This window comes from Exophiala oligosperma (assembly GCF_000835515.1).
Source record: "Exophiala oligosperma strain CBS 72588 unplaced genomic scaffold supercont1.4, whole genome shotgun sequence".
Taxonomy (NCBI): Eukaryota; Fungi; Ascomycota; class Eurotiomycetes; order Chaetothyriales; family Herpotrichiellaceae; genus Exophiala; species Exophiala oligosperma.
In genome coordinates this window covers 2118408-2136246 of record NW_015622821.1, presented here as the reverse complement: position 1 = coordinate 2136246, position 17839 = coordinate 2118408, and the positions used below count along the sequence as shown (strand labels likewise).

Below are 17839 nucleotides of genomic sequence, written 5' to 3'. Positions count from 1 at the left end.
TCGGAAGTAATTAAAAAGAGAGGAGAAAACAAAAAGAATACGAGCAAAGAAAGCCGAGCTTTTTCGTATTTCTGTAGTTTTGTTTTTTTCTTCTGAATCTAGTATGGATTACGACGAGTATTCAAAGTTTGAGTAGTCAGAACCCCCCCTCCCTTGTTAGTTCTTCAGTGGTACCCCGTACCTTTGGACGTACTTTTTTTTTCATTTTAGAAATTCGACACTTTGTAACTACTTCGACAGTATTACGAAAACCCACCGACGACCTGGTTTAAACAAATAGTACCTTCATCCGTTGAGTTTCCGACATACCCTACAAAGCAAACGACAACCAACATATCATCATGGTCACCACAGTCATTCCCTCCACCACCAACAAATTCTCTTCCGTGGTCATGACGGCTCAAGGTCTTTTCTTGTTGGGCAACGGTGTTTACCTCTTGTTCAACCCATTTCAACCTTCTTTGGATCCTGCCGGAGTGTTTTACAACACCCCTGTTCCGGTTATCAGGGCGTTTAGGTATGCACCTCCACAAAAAGTACCTCGACTTTGTCGGATTGACCGAGTACGGAATTTTAACCACGACTAACATTCTGGAAACTCAGCATGACATCTTTGACCATCGGGAGCATGTATTTACAATCCGTCTACCAACGCAACCGGGACGCAATGTTGTTGAGCGTTTTTGGGAGAGGTGTGGCGGTGACGGTATTTTTCTGGACGAACGGAGGGGCCTGGAAGAATGTCGCCCTCTTCGAAGGGGCCATGGGTCTCCTGACAGGCTTGAGCCTCGCCTTTTAGATTTTGGATCGATCTGAAGTACCTCCCTCGGATTCAGCCCTCCCTTCGAAAACCACGGTTCTCCGTATGCGCCTTGTTACCAAACGTGGTACGGAAAAGTCACAAATGATTGACATCTCTGAAGTGGGAGTAGGTGCACTGTACATTACACACGGGCTGTATTATGTATATATATTGATATAGTATTGTATTTACTGTCTGTATTACTTCATGGCTGTCTTTTTACCAAAAGGCTCATGCCAGACAAGTGGCTTACAACTCCAGTCATTCATGGTCGTTTCCTTCACATACTACTAAGTCGTCACTTCATCTTAGGGAATTCTTCCGGCTCAACTTGTCCATCGCCAAAGTAATTCAGTACATCCTGTGGTAAATATTCCAACCACGGAATCATATCACTGCTGGAAAAATCAAAGTCGAGTGCATCTCCATTCATATCAACATCTTGTGACGCGACAAACATGTTGTTGAAATCTTGATTATAGCCATCGAAATTTTGTTGTTGTTGTTCAAGGTTGGCAGATGTTACTGGTGGCCTTTGCGAACCCAAGGCGTTGTTTGACCTTGGCCCGGACCCAGGAATAGGGCCGTTCGATGCTTCGCCAGCATAAGGGCTTAGTAGGCCGAGTAAAAGGTCGGCCTCGGCGGTTGAGACAGGGTCATAAGGTAACGATGCAGTCCTGTTACTTGCGGTTGCCGTCGATTGTTCCATAGTCGGAAATGTGCGGTGAGCATTTGGCGATGTTTGTATGTTCAAGGATGATTGACCTCGATTCTGAGCGTTTTGTTGATGTGCATACTGCTGATGACGAGCAATAACATTTGCTCTGGCCCCCATATTATTAGCCGAGACAGCCCCCTGACCATTCTCACCACCCATATTGGGATACAGAAAGCTAAAACTCGGTGCTGGTGAATTCGCAGTGCCTGTTAATGACCACCCAATCACTTGATTGAGATCCATTGTCGGGGAGAGAGCCATATGCTTGCGCAGAGCAGTACGATACGCTCCCAATGAGGAGGTTAATGAATTCGTTCTCCGCCACCCAGGCGTGGTAAATGATATTTCAGTCGAGGGCATATCGCCATCAACATCTTCTGCCGTGAACAGTAGAGGACTCATTAGACCCTTTGACTTTCCGTCAAGTGCAGTCAGGATATACCGGGAACCGGCCCAGTAAGAATCTAAAGTCTTGAGGCCTTTGTAACAGCGTTGATAATTCTGGTTGGCTGCCGTTGCGAGCAGTGTATGCCGAGCAGAAGCGGCCTTTTGTTCCGAGGTGTTTTTTTGAGAGTTCACTTCTTGCTTGACCCGTGATGCATGGGAACTTGAAGGTGGTGACCCTGTACGAGAGGGCGGTTGCGAGGTATGGGCGGTAGCTTCTGCGAGAAAAGCACATGCAGCTACGTCTAGTATCATAAGCAAACAGAGGAAGACATGAAAGCCATAGGCTCCTGGGAAGACCTACACATGGGTTGACTTGTGAAAGGATTGCCTGCAAAACTCCTCACATCAATGAGCTCCGCAAATGCGATAATGTCTGCGATAGTTTTGGCTGAAGACATTGACAGTTCCCTGCTGTCTGGAAAAAGCTGCTGAATCCGACCTTCGAAAGAATGCAAAAGTGTTGGCTGATGAACCAGGACAATCAAGGTATGGAACCAGAAATGGAGCAAGACAAAATTGGTGCCATGACCTGATTTGACATAATGCTGGAAATTCGTCGCATTGAAATGTAGTTTAGGAGAAAGACGTTGATATATGCCTGGTCTGGGTGAGTTCAAAGCCGTATCAGAAAATCCGTGCCACTTACCTGTGAGATCTTTTTCCATGCTGGCCAATCGCTTCAGTACTGCTGGGGTTACCTGGCTCACTTCTTTTATACTGTTTAGTACATCTGCTACCCTTCCGTACATGTGTACAATCTTGATCATCGGCGGAAAAGGGTCGGGATGACCATCAATTATCGCTTCATCAGGACGATGGGGGAATGATATCTCAATATCCTTGTCCCGCCATGATACTGGACGACCAACACCGGAGGAGATTGCTCGATCGAGGAAGAAGATGGCCCAGAAGGTGTCAATGCGTTCTTGCTCATTGGCTTTTCTGTCTTGCATCTGTACAGGATCTTGCTGACCCAGATCGCGTAGGAGCGCCTGCTGTTGCTCGAATCGTCCTTGCTCCTCGGCCTTGCCTTCTTGGCCATGTTTTGCAGTACTTGGTGTAGGCCCTATGCGACCCTCGAGTTGCAGACCGTCGAGCTTCTGAATACCAAGATCCTGTGCCATTCGTATTGCAGTGCCCAAGTACATCCATAGGCCGCTGTCGTGATCTAATCCAAACTCTTCGTAAGCCAACAATAAACAAGCTTGAGTGACAGCCATAGTGGGACATGAGAATGTGTCGATAACTGCAGCTATGGCTCGCTGACCGAAGGGAAGACCACGGAATGGCCTTCGAACATTATTTTCGCTGTCCAGGGGAATGGACGGGTCGTTTGACTGGCAAAGCAAGGTGTCGGATGAGAACCGAGCTGCAACAGCACAGACAGCGTCCACAAGAATTGCATCTACTTTTTTGTCTTCCAAGTCCTTCAGAAACCTCTCACGTTGCAGAAATGGAAAGTTACACCCCAAATAGATGAAGAAAGTCTCGCACAGGTGAGTAATCAAGGGAGCATTCGGTTCGGGATCGGTGGCATCGTAGAAGGGTATGTCAATCGGGGCGGTTTCTCGGACAAGTACAGGCGTTGAGTCGAGCCGTTGTCCAGACGAGGGAGAGTCGACCGAGTTTGACTGGGGTCCCTGCCTGTGATCTTTGACCTGGACCACCATCTGCTTGAAACCGGGGACGATCGCAGTAGGACCGAAATAGCGAAAGTACGGCACTCGGTTCCTGGACGATGAGACACTGTTGCCTGTATGACTGCTACCAGGGCTCTTTACCTCGCCATTGTCCGCCTGCAATCCCGTCATGGTCGTGGAACTCTGAGGCTGAGGGTCACCCTGGCCGCCCAGACTGCTTCTTTGATATATCGGAGTTTCCACATCTTCTGACAGGTTCTGAATAGCGGTATTGGCGACGGGAGCCTCCTCTTCCCCATCATGATCGGTCTTCTCACCATCTGCCTGCCCTGCACGATCTATATAGCCTGAGCAAGCGTGCCCGTTTTCAGTGCATGTCTTACACTGCGGCCGCTCTCCCGAACACCGAGTTTTCCTTCTGCGACATGTCAAGCACGCAGCATTGATGCGTCTTCTTTTCGTGTGGGGTTGTCCATCGGTGGACACAAAGCGAATCTGACGAGGTGGAGGGAGGAGGCTACCTGAGCTCGCTTGTCGTGTCGGGAGCTGGGAAGTCGGAATGTTGCTGAGGCTCATGCTTTACAAGAGATGATCACGTTGCGACCTTTGTGTGACAACATGGCTCTCTGGGCACCCAGTCCCAAACGTTGCTGGCTAGACCGCAATGTATAGACAAGGAGGAAATGTTGATCCGAGTCGCATTGAGGAATCGGTCACCCTTGGCTGACGCAAGACGCAGACCTGCTAACTGATGGCAGAACAAGGTTTTCGTAGGTGAGCAATCGATTGCAAATGAGTGTGACTTTTGCCAGCTTCACTGTTATCTTTTGACCATCGATTTCAACACTGGAAGTTTTGTGCGAAGTTGAGCGGGGGTTCGTAAGCGCATGTTGGCGAGCAATACGGAGTACGGAGAGCTCGTAATGGTCTGGGCGAGATTCTAGGCTTGTGGACATGGGGAAGTGACTCCCTAAATGGACCCCTAACTCCGGGCCTTGCCTTAGTTTGGTACCTAGTAAACTAGTCTACTCTATCTAGCAGACCATCGCACAAACTACACGCACAGTATATACTCCATTGTCTCCTCTCAACTATCGACGACGACCAGAAGTGGACATGCCACCTGGATTCTAGATCAAGATTCCATGCAGCATAAATTCTCGATCTGCAATAAAATATGGACCTCTTTACAACTTTGCTTTACGAAAACGATTCCAATTTTCCCAAAAGAGTACCAAGTTCCAACTACACCAGAACAGCCCATATTTTCACCTACGATATAGCCACAGTACTCGCAATATCGAACACGAGCAGTTTCTGACTAGCGCTTACTCATGGTTCGGGTGCAAACTGATCATCTAGACCCGGACAGTGCTCCGATGTCACACTTGAGATTTTGTCGTAGGGAGGCTCAATCGTCCAAATGACATCGTACCTTAATTGTCTTAGCAACGCAGACGAGGCTGAGCATGCCGTGATACTGACCGATCATCAGGGTAATTTGGCGCATCTGAGACGCCAATTGCGCTTGCTATATCCTTGAGATGGTGATGCTCCCAGCATATCAAGATGTTGCCTGCTCCTTTATATCCTAATGCTGCTTGGGCTACTTTGTCTGCATCGTCGCGGTGAATTTTGTGGTTGAAGTTAACATCTGGTTTGAGTGACTCGGCGAGTGGGCGAACAGTAAGGTACGGTCTGTCTTGACCACCATCTACCAGGCATCAATGCGCATCACACAGAGCGCTATCTGTGAGCTTACCATCCTTGGGATGCTGTGCGATGATGAAACTAATGTTGTATTTACTCTCTGCGGAGAATACCTTGACAAGTGCCTGAGCACGATCAAGACCGAGGGTAGATAGACCGTCTGGGTCTTCGCCGTTGGGAAGCTTAGGTGGTTTTTCACCGTGACGAATGAGATATATCGTCGAAGAAGACTGCCCAAGTTAGACTGGACCTTGGTTGACGGATTCGAGAGCACTGCTTTACCATTTTGCCAGTATCGATTGTTGGGTGTTGGAAATCGTCAGGCTGATGGGGAATAGCCCAAGCTTGCGAGCTGGCTTCTGGATATTGTCGTCGTTTTATGAATGTAATGGCCTCGTCAGCCGTACCAGCCCTCGTATAAGGCGCAGGGTATGGCGGACACTAGCCGAGCTGAAATCTCATCCTGTGTGACCCTTGCAGACAGCTCATTCGAATATGATATCAGCCAGCCGAATGCGCCCTTCAGCTCCAGAAGCCACGTTGAAGGCAATATTGAGCTGATAATGTTGTTTTTCAAAGCCATTGGTTCCCCATCGAGTAGGCCTTCACCTTGCTTTACGACAGTCTCTAGGTGGGAATGGGCAGAGCGTGTATGTCAGTCGGGGACAGTGGGATTATGATGCCAGGAACCAGCACATGCGACGAAAGGTATTTTATCTCTGAGATAGGCACATTGCTGGCCAGAATAGACGTAGATTCTCGTCGAGTGTGTTGATCAACGAGGCTGACTGCCCCTCATGTCGGCAATCGATGTCAGTAGCCGAAACTGTACCACGCAGCATCGGCTTCTTCGCCGCGAAGATCCACCTCGAGGCTCTGGAATAGCATGGTGCAGGTCGACTGTCGACTTCTATATCACACAAGACGTCCCAAGGTCTTTCCTGCCCATGACGAAGCTTTCCATTCCACTTATATATATATATATATAAAATCTCAACTGGTCTGCCGACCATGGATGCCTTGACGAAGATGTTTTCGCTTGCAGGAAAGACAGCGGTTGTTACAGGTGAGTCTCGTAACCAGGCTAGCTACTGCAGGTATGTTGCTCACGAACAATCAGGTGGCACAAGAGGCATTGGAGCGGCTATGGCGCTGGCGCTGGCCGAGGCGGGTGCAGATATCATTCTCGTTCAAGTGAGTGCAACATTATGGGAGCACTCACGAACGCAAGCGGTCAGAGAACACGAGATAGACTAACAGTAGTTGATAGAGGGACGAAAATAATAAAAAGACGTGTCAGTCTATCCAGGAACTCGGAAGGAAAGCCACGATAGTCACAGCAAACCTGTCTGATCAGTCGTCGGTGTCCAAGATCATTCCAGGTCTTGTTGACGCAGGACACGACATGCATATACTGCTAACATGCGCGGGTATTCAGAAGAGACACCCGGCACACCAATTCCCCTTGGAGGATTGGGATGCAGTATTGCAGGTCAATTTGACCACGGTCTTCACGCTATGCCGTGATTTTGGAGCATATCTCTTGTCCAAACCAGCACCAACATCGGGTTCCAGAGGAAGTATCATAAATGTGGCTTCTCTTCTGACCTTCCAAGGCGGCATAACGGTTCCAGCCTATGCTGCATCGAAGGGTGGCGTGGCGCAACTCACCAAGGCCCTCAGCAATGAGTGGGCTGCGAAAGGCATCAAGGTCAATGCTGTGGCGCCTGGATATATATCTACAGATATGAACGAAGCTTTGATCGCAGACGAGACGAGAGCGAGACAAATCCTGGAGAGGATACCGGCCGGCAGATGGGGAAAGCCAGAAGACTTCAAGGGCGCAGTCGTGTTTTTGGCCGGTGATGCAAGCTCGTACGTAAGTGGGGAGGTGCTGACCATAGATGGAGGCTGGATGGGTCGATAAAAGGCTCATCCTTGAGATGAATATATCAGGAGTGCTTATGAGGACATAGGCTTCTCGGGAGCGAGTTGAATTATCTACCTAGAACATATTGAGAGATGCTGCAGGCATGAGAATCTATTGCAGAAAATCAAAAGACATCAATATAGGCGGACATGTGTCATTTGAAATCGAGTCAACTTATCTGCTTGCTCGGGCGTGAACACTTTTTTAGACAATTCCATTTCTACTTGAAGATGGATTTTGCAACATGGTGGGACACAGACTGGCAGCACATTCGTCTTTGTGGCCGGACAGTCCACCTTGTTTGACAATGATCAGACCTTTTCAAATAATTGGGCTCATGATGACTTCCTCGGTGCCTGTCCAACTCTTCAATGGGCCCAATGAGCCATGTGTGCAAGGTCAGCCTTAAGAAGAACGGTATTTTTACGAAAATTGATGAACAACCGTATGCAGTCTCCGAGATGATGGGAAGGCCAGCAGAACTTCCATGGACGAAACAGAACGCAATCTACACCGCGTTGCCGGCATGTGCTTGAACACTCCGCTGTCAATAAGTGAATAAGAGCTTATTGAGGATAATTCCTCAACACCACTCACGTGTCTCCATCACCACGAGTTGTTATTCATTTTCTCAACAGACTTCTATCTAAGTTATTGACCTGTTTATTGACAGCATGATGGCTGAAGCTACTAACGGTCAGTTATTGAGCAATGACGGGCTCGGACAACTGGACGTTGTCTCGACTCTTGATCTGTTTGATCTATCCCACCCTTCTTTGCCTCTGTACAAGATTAGTATCACAGATTTTCCTTTTTGGCATAGGAGACATTCCTTTATTCAAGATCCTTGTTTCTCAGGATCAATTAGACAAAGCACTCTTTGTCTAGGACTATTCTAACAGGAACAAAGTGTTCGAAAATCTACACTTACAACCTAAAAGAAATTCCTTGACATGCAGGTATCCCCTGTGAGCGTACTCGAACAGCAATTCGAAGACAGAAGTTCGATACTGAGACGAGAAAAATGGTTTCCATGGCCTCAGTCGTGCTGGACACGATCCATGAAGTATTTCAGAACATGAGTTCGGCTTTGTCTGAGCCCATTCGCAAGCCCCATGGTGGAATTGCAAGACGTTTACAAGGTGGCATCTTCAGGCCGTCCAATATCACCCTTCAGCCGACGATGAACGGAACGTTCCACAATCTCACCGTCATCAACCCACCGAGAACGCCGCCTTTCTACACTGGACTTCATGGGGTCAACTTAGTGTTGGATAGTCAATTGGTCAAGATGCTGTGGCTGTCTATATGCATTGCAGTAGGCACTGTCTTCATTCTCCGACTTGCACAGTTATTTGTGTCGTACATCCGCAACATCTTTTGCATGACGGCAAATCCTGAACAACAACGATACTACGCAGTCGACCATGGTGTCATCTGGCCTTGGCTGAAAAAGCATATTGTTTATGCACCTCTCTGGAAAAAGCGACACAACCGAGAATTCCAGATGTCGAGCGCCCACAATTACGGAACCCTTCCTGGACGCATCCATTCTCTCCTGTTACTCCTCTATGGGGCCTCGAATGTGGTCTATTGTTTGATGTTGGATTACAATCCCCCACAGAAGGGTGCAGTGATGGCCGAGCTCCGTGGTCGCAGTGGTGTCCTCGCAACCGTCAACCTCATCCCTCTGGTAGTCTTGGCCTCAAGGAACAATGTTGCTATTCGAGCATTGCGAGTCAGTTTCGATACTTTCAATCTTTTCCATCGGTGGATTGGGAGAATTGTTGTTGTGGAAGCCAGCGTACACTTCTTCGCATGGATGGCGGCCTACATCCAAGCCGAAGGAACTCGAGCAACACCAAAAGTATTCGACCACAATCCCTTCCTTCTCTATGGACTTCTCGGCCTGCTTTCAATGCTGGTCATGGCATTTCATTCATTCTCAGTGCTTCGACATGCCTTCTATGAAACCTTCTTGCACATACACCAGGCCTGTGCCTTTCTGGCTCTGCTCGGAATCTATGTACACCTGGATGTAGCCAAACTACCTGCGTACCCCTCGATACTTACGGCGGTGGTGTTGTTGGTGTTTGAGCATACATGGCGTTTTGGCCGGCTGTTGTACCTCAATTTCTCTCGCCGCGGAGGTGTCACCGCAGCACTTGTGGAGGCTTTACCAGGTGAAGCATGCCGAGTGACATTTCAACTGCCGCGCCATATCACCATTCGACCGGGAAGTCATGTGTATGCATATCTTCCATCAATCTCACTTTGGATGTCACACCCTTTCTCCGTGGCTTGGACTAATGTCGAATCAGAACCCGAGATCATGAACTACCGGCTCGGCCTCCCAAAGACTCCCGACTCACTCGAGAGGCAGTCAATTTCCGGTGTATCCACGCACTCAGTTGCGCCAACGAGTGTTTCCCTTGTCATGGCAGCACGGAGTGGTATGACCAGAAATCTCTTCGAAGCAGCTCGAGCACAGCCGAATCGCAAGTTACAGTTGAAGGGATTCCTGGAAGGGCCTTACGCTGGACATGATTCTCTCGAAAGCTATGGTACGGTTGTCATGTTTGCGGGCGGTGCTGGTATTACGCACCACCTTATCCAGATTCGCCACCTGCTGGCAGGTGCACGGTCACAAACGGTAGCAACACGAAAAATGGTTTTGGTCTGGTCTATTCGAGACACTCACCAAATGGAATGGGTAAAACCATGGATGAATGAGATTCTGCATATGGAAGGTCGCCGAGAAGTTCTCAGAATTATTGTGCACGTCAGCAAGCCAACGCAACCCATCAATCAAAACAAAAGCAAGCCTACAATGCAGGTGGTGAAAGGACGAGTTGATCCGGGGTCGATCCTCGACGAAGTGTTACCGATCCGGGTTGGGACTACAATGGTCAGTGTCTGTGGGCCAGGAGCTTTGGCTGATGAGGTGAGAGCGGCAGTTCGGAGCAGGATACATCTGGCTGCGTTGGATATGAACGAGGAGAGTTTTACTTGGTAAATCGAAGAACTAGTCACATAGATAGACTTGAATTCATGGCATCTTGGATATGAAATTTTGACTTGCATGGTTCGGACGGATCTACCCTGTAGCGAGCAGCATCGGATCTCGTCAGCAGGACGAGGAAGTGTCTACGTACTCGTAGTCGAGATAGATTGGGTGGAACCCATGCTGGCACGAAGTAGTTGTCCTCGCACGATAAAGTATCTCGCAGCATTGTCATCTGTCCAGCACGTGGTGAGAAATGACACAAGAGCTTTGTGCATCTGGCTGGGCAGATGACGACTACGCATAAAGTCTCGCTAAAAACGCACAGTGGCTGTTTGCGCAACCCATCAGATCTTGGACCCGGTGCTGACGAAGAGTCTCGATGGCCAAGGCGAAGGGTGCGCGGCTGACCATCGTCGACTTCATCGCTACCCAATGCATTGACGCGGCTTTTTTCGCCTCTTCGGGGTGGAAAAGACACTTTAAGAGTGCACTGTTCGCGGTTGAATTCAGTTTTGCAAGTTGGTCGCGGGTCTTCATTTTTCGTTTCATCACCCATCCCTGCGTTTACCATTTTCACGCCAACGGACGCCGATATCACCGCTAAGCGACCCTGGGACCTCGGGATCTGAAACCCTGGAAGACTGCGGCTGTGCCTGCGGGTGATCTTCATCTCCAGCTCCATCTCCAGCACCGACACCTTATATCCACAGTCACTGCGGCGCCAGATCGAGTTGTCCGCCTTACCTCACTGTTTCCTAAACGTAGCGACTGTATCTTGCGTCTAGCTTCATCGCGGCCGGCCTTCTTCCTCCTCTCCTGCATAACCAGCGGCATCACCTGCAGTCTGCACAAACACTAGGCTGTCAAGATGAAGAAGTTGCTGGGCAACATCAAAAAGAAAAGTGACAGTACGTGTCTACTGAATTCCTTTGGGCGCTGATAATGGTCTGACTTGGAAGACGTAGGTCCAGAACGAAATGGCAGTTCACCAATGGTGCTTCCACAAGGTGACTCGCCGGAAGCAGTGGTTGTTCGTGAAATGGTAGATTCACCAGTGTCTATTCTGCGCTCAATCAGGCTGACAATCCCAGACCGCCTTCTGCGAATCTGGCGCACCCAACTCTCAAGGCGCAGGCGACGAGTATCTCCATCTGCCGGCCATTGTCGATGCCGCAGAATCCAGTCCTACCGCCGCCAAAGAGGCCGCTGCTACCATCCGACGATTCCTCTCCAAGGAGAATTACACCCGGGGCTACGCACAATATAATGCGGTTATGCTGGCCCGTATCCTTACCGACAACCCTGGCCTCGTCTTCACGCAGAATTTTGACACAAAATTTGTACAGACCATAAAAGAGCTGCTCCGAGATGGCAGAGACAAGAGTGTACAACAGATTTTGAGGGAGACACTTGACTACTTCGAGTTTGAGAAGGCACCTGGAAATGATACACTCGGTCCTTTGATGGAAATGTGGAGGAAAGAAAAGGGAAAGCGGAATACCCTTCGTCCTTCGGTAGGTTGGGCTTCTATGGAAGCCGTTGGCACCGATCACCTCGCTGATCACCAACAGAATTACCGTGTACCTCCTCCACCACCCGCAGGGCAATACCAATACCAACAGCATGGCAATCGTTACGGACGTGAAAACCTCCTTCCTCCCCCCGAAGAGCTGGCGGCACGCATTGAAGAGGCGAAGACGACTGCTCGACTACTGGTTCAGACCGTTCAATCAACACCGCAATCCGAGCTACTCGCAAACGATCTGGTCACGGAATTCGGAGGTCGAGCGAGGAATGCCCAGAAGAGCATTCAGAATATCATGAATTGTCAAAACCCGGCACCCGATCCAGATACAATGCTCACGCTGATAGAGACGAATGATCAGCTCAACATAGCCATGTCTAAATACCAGAGGGCCATGCTCCAAGCACGAAAGTCGAGTGGCCTCGCAACGCCTAGTCCTCATGCTGAGACTCCGCCCCCGCAGAATTTTGCAGCAATGCCACAGCACAGCCTAGGCCAAAACGTCTACAGCAGTGGCCCCTTACATGATAATAGGCCATACCCCACATCCCCGCCTCGCCGTCAGAATTCTATCCCAAGTCCAGTGAGTCCGCCTCGGGAAGAAACACCGGAGCAATTTGAGCCACCTCCAGGACCTCCTCCTGGAGCCCGTGGTGCAGTCAGAGCTCAACCTCAGGCGACTGAGCATGACTATGCTGATGCATACTCTGCTCCCGAGCAAGCTCCTCCAATTCCACAACGGATGCGCCCACAATCACAATCATATGCCTACGGCGTACCCGAGAATCCATTTACAGACGACGCAGACGAACAGCCGGGGGCTCAGAAGCAGTCCAGTGGCGGCTTGATCGATTTCAGTGAAGATTCGCCGTCAACTCTGCCGCAACAAGCACCCGGAAATCAATTTTCGAACGAGTCCTCGAGCGCGCAACCAAGACCCGGGCCATACAATATAGATTACGAGCCAACACAGAGTTACATGGCTAGGCAGGACTCTTCAGCGGCACATCTTACCATGCATGGTGGTTCCCCCCCTCATAGTGCTGGGGGTCCGACAAAGACCAATGGAGCGCATGGAAGTAACCCTGTGAGTCCAGTAGACGAACCAGAGACGGTTGGACGACGAATGAATGATATGCGGATTTGATAAGCCGATGCAAGCCTTGGAAATTGTTTGTTAGATACCCTCCTGTATTCGGTGCGAGCTCATGTCAGGCTGAAATGAATCAACTATACGGAGTACTATAGTATTTGCTGTATTCAAGGCAGGCGCTTCGATGTCGAGATTTGGCATGGTCCCCGTGGTTTCATCCATCCGCACGGCCCCTGGTCAACGTTCTACTATGATTTGAAGATATTTAGCGGGGCGACCAGCCCGGTTCTAGAAAACTAGACCCAGGACCTCGATAGTCATCGTGTCGGTGACACATTTCCCCCTTGTCTCGAATGACTTTCGCCTGGTGAGAACTTCTTAAAGGGTTCACAAACTAGACACTCGTCCAGCTTCCATGTTATAGACGAACCTGGGACCAACACTGGACTAAGAAATGAACTCGAGACTCGAACATGACGACCCTTACACCCCGCACACCGTATTCGCAGGAAGAGCTCAACAAGCTCTACCCTAAAGGCCTTGAGCTGCGACTTGTCCAGGTTCTCCTTCGCCATGGTGAGCGTGCGCCTGTATCAGCTCGTTTCGGCAATGTAAGTTTCTATATCTTCAGTAGACATGTATCTAAGCCTTCAGCTCATGATCCATTCCAGGCAGGCCTCCCCGCCTACTGGCCGTACTGCAATGCAGCCCAACGCCTGCGCTCGGTCACCATGACCACCAACGATGTGTCTCAATGGGATAGTCTACAGTGGCGGAGGCGACTCGAGACATTCGGTAACGACGACGGACCGCTCATCGCTGCTGGGCCAGCTGGGGAGGTGGATGGTATCTGGTACGTGTTGCTACTTGGGGTTGGCACAAGGCGATTTTGACTGACTCGACGGCGTGGTTCAGTCAATTTGGTGAGCTCACCGACAAAGGGCGACAGACGACCTACGAACTCGGCCGCCGCCTACGGCATCTCTACGTAGATCAGCTTCACTTTATGCCGAAACTCATCGCCAATGCCGATCTGATCTACCTGCGTGCGACTCCTCTCCCGCGAGCCCTCGAGTCTGTCCAGCAGACTTTCTGGGGCATGTATCCGCTCACCGCACGAACCGCATCGTTCCCTGCACCTACGATTGTCACACGTACTCCCGCCGACGAAACCCTCTTCCCGAACGACAGCAATTGTAGGCGCTTTGCGCAGCTGTCACGGGCCTTTGCCCAACGAGCAGCAGACCGCTGGAACGAAACGGACGATATGAGATATCTCACGAAACTGATGGGCAAATGGATGCCAGAAAGCAGTCCCAACGTCGCCGTGGATTCACATCCTAGATTGTCGGGTATAATGGACACAATCAACAGTACCTTGGCCCACGGGCGTGAGACGAGACTGCCGAAAGAGTTCTACGACGCGAAAGCTAGAGACATCATCGACAAGATCGGTGTGGAAGAGTGGTTTGCCGGGTACAACGAGAATAGGGAGTACCGCACGCTCGGAATTGGAAGCTTGATGGGGGATATCGTGGAAAGGATGACGAGTAAAGTTGAAGGAGCAGGATTGAGTATCAACGAAATCGGGGGGGAGAACGGAAGGCTAGGAAAGGGCAGAGGAGGAGAAATGGGCATTCGATTCGCGATGAGTGGATGCCATGATACTACCCTCGCCGGAGTCTTGACCAGCCTAGGCGCCTTCAATGGCGAAAAGTGGCCGCCTTATACGAGTCACATTGCTTTCGAACTATTTCGAGCTCGCAACGATGAGGACAGTGATGACTCTGGAAAAGACACAGAGTTCTTGACACCAACGACGCCGACGAGCACCGAGCCAAAAGCCCAGGACACGAAACCGGGTCTCTTTGCTAGTTTCTTGGGGTTGAGAGGTTCGGAAACACAGTCTTCATCTAACAGCGGGTCAAGCAGTCCACTCTCGACACCAAAACTCAGCCGTGGTTCTGGTATTGCGACAAGCATCCCCCCGAAAGATCTGGTCGCCAGGTCGGCCTGGAGTGAGCTATCGGAAAAGCAAAAGGAGCGCCTCGACGGATATTATGTGCGCGTCAGGTACAATGACAAAGTGATGAGGGTACCTGCATGCGCGAAAGAGGGCAACAATTACCAGGGTGACGACACTCTGTGTACATTTGAGGCATTCAAACGCGTCTGCGACAGCTACACCCCCAAGAACTGGAAGGTTCAATGCGGGCAGAACCTAGATAAGCCTGCTGATGGGCTTGAGAGTCCGGCGCAAATGGCTGGGCAGATCGAAAATGGCTTCTGAGAAGATGAATAGACAACGATATAAGAATCGTTCTAGATGGTTGGCCCCATTAGCAACCCGGCATCGGTAGAAAGAGGGAATGGCATCAAATGAACTGCCATTGCCAGACAAAACTGAAATTAGGTGTCTATTCTTTGAAAAAGCTTCACAGCGTGTCATGGTTTGGTAAGTACATGGCAAAGGGTTACTTGCTTTTCAGGCCATTTGGTCACCTACAGGGTTGAAGGGAATCATCTAGCCACGACGGGTTCAGCATACTCACCTTTACTGGCATTGTAGTTCAATTCGTCAAGTCGCCTCTCAAGGTGGGCATGTGAATAGAACAGTTAAAGAATTGTCGAATTCTTCAATAAGCCAACATCTAGTGTCTTCACAGTCACGGGGACTCCCGCCTCAAGCGCGTCTCACTCTCGCCTCAAGCCGCGATATTAACGCGTCGTCTTTTGTCAAAGTTGACGTTCGACAAAATGTCAACTTGAACAGCATCAACGTTATGATATATATCAATACTCCCTTCTAGAAGGGCTCATGCCGTCCGTGGTTATTCAAGGACACGGTACTTGCCATCATGGAAGAAAACACCGCCTTTGTCGGACAATGTGAGTTCTCAAAAACGTCATTCGCAATGAGCAACGCCCCCTATTTGTTCCCCTTTCCTTGACGCAACACCATGTTAATCTGTGGTGTGGAGGACAGCTCTACAGAGGTCGGTCCTCTCCCCTGATGGACGGCTCCTGGCCGCCATCTCAACGGATCAGAAGATCCATCTGGTTGATCTTGCTGCGGCAACAAAGGACCGCAAGGCCATCACGGGCATCAAAGTTCCTCAGTCTGCACGGACATTTCTCAGGGAATGCGCCATAATCCGCTGGTCCCCAGAAACTATGTGGGTGTCGGGGAAGGAGGGAGAAGCCCTTTCGAATACGACGTCCGAGTCTGAGTTGAGCCGAACGTGGCTCTTGCTCTCAGATGGTGACCGTCTCATTGCCTTGAGCGCAGAGCTGCGATCCCCGAGAGTCATGCGTAGTCTCGAGGACGAGCCCTCGACCCGATCGAATATACTTACCGACTACAAGCTGGGGAAGCACTTTGGCAGGCTCACCCTCGCCGAATTTGTCTTCAACCACCGACACGCACTTGTGTTCTTCGAAGCGGGAACCAATGCTGCAATACTGAGCATGACGAAACCACAGCGAGAAGACATACCACATGTGAAATTTTCGGACAGCCGGAGCCTGGCCATGGCTCCTGACGCGCGGTACTTTTCCTTGCTTAGGCGAGACAGGGGGCAGGACAGAGTTACTGTGTTTGAGCTTGGTCAGAACAACGAGATAACTTATAAATCGTTCGATGCGAATACAGCAGATGCTCAGAGCATGGTGTGGTGCCCGGCAGGTAGTCCGGTGATAGCTGTTTGCGACTCGGCGACACATGGTACAAAACTCTCCTTTTTCACAGCACAAGGTCATCCTTTGAAACTACTCGACATCACATCCACCACATTTGGTCCGAGCGTTGAGCCTGTAGAGGGCCTGGGTGTTACTCATTGGCAATGGATTCGAACACAGGAGAAGGACGACAACAGAACAATCCAAATAGTAACGACTGCGCAGGCACATGTCCTGATCCGATACCACACCATAAACAGCATGGTAGTCAATACACTTGCGTCCTTCAGACACACGCACATTGTCGACGGTGCCCACACGACTATCTGGCAGGAAACTGTACAGCCGCACGACCCTTGTTCGCCGCTTTTCATCCGACAAACCGGAACATTCGATGCGTTGAAGGAGAAGCAGAATGAGACGACAAGACAATTCACATCCACCTTCACGTCTACACCTAACCCCACAAACTCAAACCCAATCGACATTACATCTCTCAATTGCGATCAGACACTCCTAGCCACAAGAACCCGTTCATTGCCTCACACGCTATTTCTCTGGAAATTGGAAGATATCACGCCCAACACTGGCGACGCTGCCCACCCACATGTCGTCCTTCTTTTCTCTCACCCTATCAAACAAGCCCTCTGGCATCCACGACAACCAAACATCCTCGTCATTCTGACCACGAACAAGAGACCCATGCTATACGCCTGGACCAACGAAACCTTTAGCCCACCTATCAGTGGAGCTATGCCTTTTGATAGCAAGCATACCATATACAACATTACGAATACGAATATGAATACAAGCACTAACTACTCCGCCTCCTGGCTGCTAGAATGTACAAAGCAAGAAGAAAGGAGAGGACATCGCGTTCCGATTCTGTTAACCTCCAAGACGGCCTACGAGGCAGGCTACCTCTCTGACCAGGGGGGACAACTTGTTTTTGAGAGTATAATTACCCAACAGCCCCTAGGACCATTGGAGACGAGCTCGCTGAGCGTGACGGAGGAGATTGATACGCCCAGCCGTAGGCCAGAAGGATCGAGGAGCGCGAGGTCCGTTATCGAACCGAACACGAGGACTGGTAAGGAGAATCCTGATTCTGCAGAGGCCGGTTCGATGAAGGCGCAATGGTAGGGGAGGGACCTTGGTATCGTTGTATTTGCATGTCGTAGAATTGCATAAGTTTCAATTACGAGAATGAAGACGAACACAACGAAGTTCAGATGAACACCATGAGGATTGTAGATTGAAGATCGTGGAGTGTTCTGTTGAAATCTTGA

At 50.0% G+C, this 17839-nt stretch overlaps 7 protein-coding genes across 8 annotated transcripts; 5 read left to right on the top strand and 2 right to left on the bottom strand.

Annotated features, from left to right (window-relative positions):
* Nucleotides 1-181: 181 nt before the first annotated feature.
* Nucleotides 182-799, top strand: PV06_04874 (uncharacterized protein; the record flags this gene model as incomplete). Its single annotated transcript, XM_016405820.1, has 2 exons — nt 182-517; nt 604-799. Exons 1-2 carry the CDS (start codon nt 342-344, stop codon nt 797-799), a joined length of 372 nt encoding a protein of 123 aa, XP_016264026.1. The 5' UTR covers nt 182-341.
* A 189-nt stretch (nt 800-988) lies between these two features.
* Nucleotides 989-4496, bottom strand: PV06_04873 (uncharacterized protein). Its single transcript, XM_016405819.1, has 3 exons — nt 2614-4496; nt 2269-2565; nt 989-2209 (listed from the first exon to the last, which is right to left on the bottom strand). Exons 1-3 carry the CDS (start codon nt 4181-4183, stop codon nt 1101-1103), a joined length of 2976 nt encoding a protein of 991 aa, XP_016264025.1. The 5' UTR covers nt 4184-4496; the 3' UTR covers nt 989-1100.
* A 443-nt stretch (nt 4497-4939) lies between these two features.
* PV06_04872 (uncharacterized protein) lies at nt 4940-5900 on the bottom strand (the record flags this gene model as incomplete). Its single annotated transcript, XM_016405818.1, has 5 exons — nt 4940-5042; nt 5093-5321; nt 5370-5547; nt 5600-5669; nt 5725-5900. The coding sequence occupies 5 exons, from the start codon at nt 5898-5900 to the stop codon at nt 4940-4942; spliced, it is 756 nt and encodes a 251-aa protein (XP_016264024.1).
* A 1570-nt stretch (nt 5901-7470) lies between these two features.
* PV06_04871 lies at nt 7471-10301 on the top strand. 2 transcript variants are annotated; one of them, XM_016405816.1, is made up of 2 exons: nt 7471-7645; nt 7701-10301. In XM_016405816.1, the coding sequence occupies exon 2, from the start codon at nt 8272-8274 to the stop codon at nt 10261-10263; it is 1992 nt and encodes a 663-aa protein (XP_016264022.1). In that variant the 5' UTR covers nt 7471-7645; nt 7701-8271; the 3' UTR covers nt 10264-10301. The 2 variants fall into 2 exon arrangements, with proteins under 2 accessions (XP_016264022.1, XP_016264023.1); XM_016405817.1 differs by having other exon boundaries at nt 7471-9494; nt 9569-10301.
* Nucleotides 10302-11122: 821 nt separating this feature from the next.
* On the top strand, nt 11123-12926 carry PV06_04870 (uncharacterized protein; the record flags this gene model as incomplete). The annotated part of the gene is made up of 4 exons (XM_016405815.1): nt 11123-11162; nt 11220-11296; nt 11346-11768; nt 11826-12926. The coding sequence occupies 4 exons, from the start codon at nt 11123-11125 to the stop codon at nt 12924-12926; spliced, it is 1641 nt and encodes a 546-aa protein (XP_016264021.1).
* A 419-nt stretch (nt 12927-13345) lies between these two features.
* PV06_04869 (uncharacterized protein) lies at nt 13346-15162 on the top strand (the record flags this gene model as incomplete). The annotated part of the gene is made up of 3 exons (XM_016405814.1): nt 13346-13483; nt 13544-13725; nt 13788-15162. 3 exons carry the CDS (start codon nt 13346-13348, stop codon nt 15160-15162), a joined length of 1695 nt encoding a protein of 564 aa, XP_016264020.1.
* Nucleotides 15163-15730: 568 nt separating this feature from the next.
* PV06_04868 (uncharacterized protein) lies at nt 15731-17753 on the top strand (the record flags this gene model as incomplete). Its single annotated transcript, XM_016405813.1, has 2 exons — nt 15731-15761; nt 15859-17753. The coding sequence occupies 2 exons, from the start codon at nt 15731-15733 to the stop codon at nt 17691-17693; spliced, it is 1866 nt and encodes a 621-aa protein (XP_016264019.1). The 3' UTR covers nt 17694-17753.
* Nucleotides 17754-17839: the final 86 nt, after the last annotated feature.

Coding starts and splice junctions, on each gene's coding strand:
- PV06_04871 (XM_016405816.1), top strand. CDS start 8,272: ATGGTTTCCATGGCCTCAGTCGTGCTGGACACGATCCATGAAGTATTT.
- PV06_04873 (XM_016405819.1), bottom strand. CDS start 4,183: ATGAGCCTCAGCAACATTCCGACTTCCCAGCTCCCGACACGACAAGCG. Junction 2,566..2,613: donor CATGGAAAAAGATCTCACAG/GTAAGTGGCACG, acceptor CACCCAGACCAG/GCATATATCAACGTCTTTCT. Junction 2,210..2,268: donor TTTCACAAGTCAACCCATGT/GTAGGTCTTCCC, acceptor TTATGATACTAG/ACGTAGCTGCATGTGCTTTT.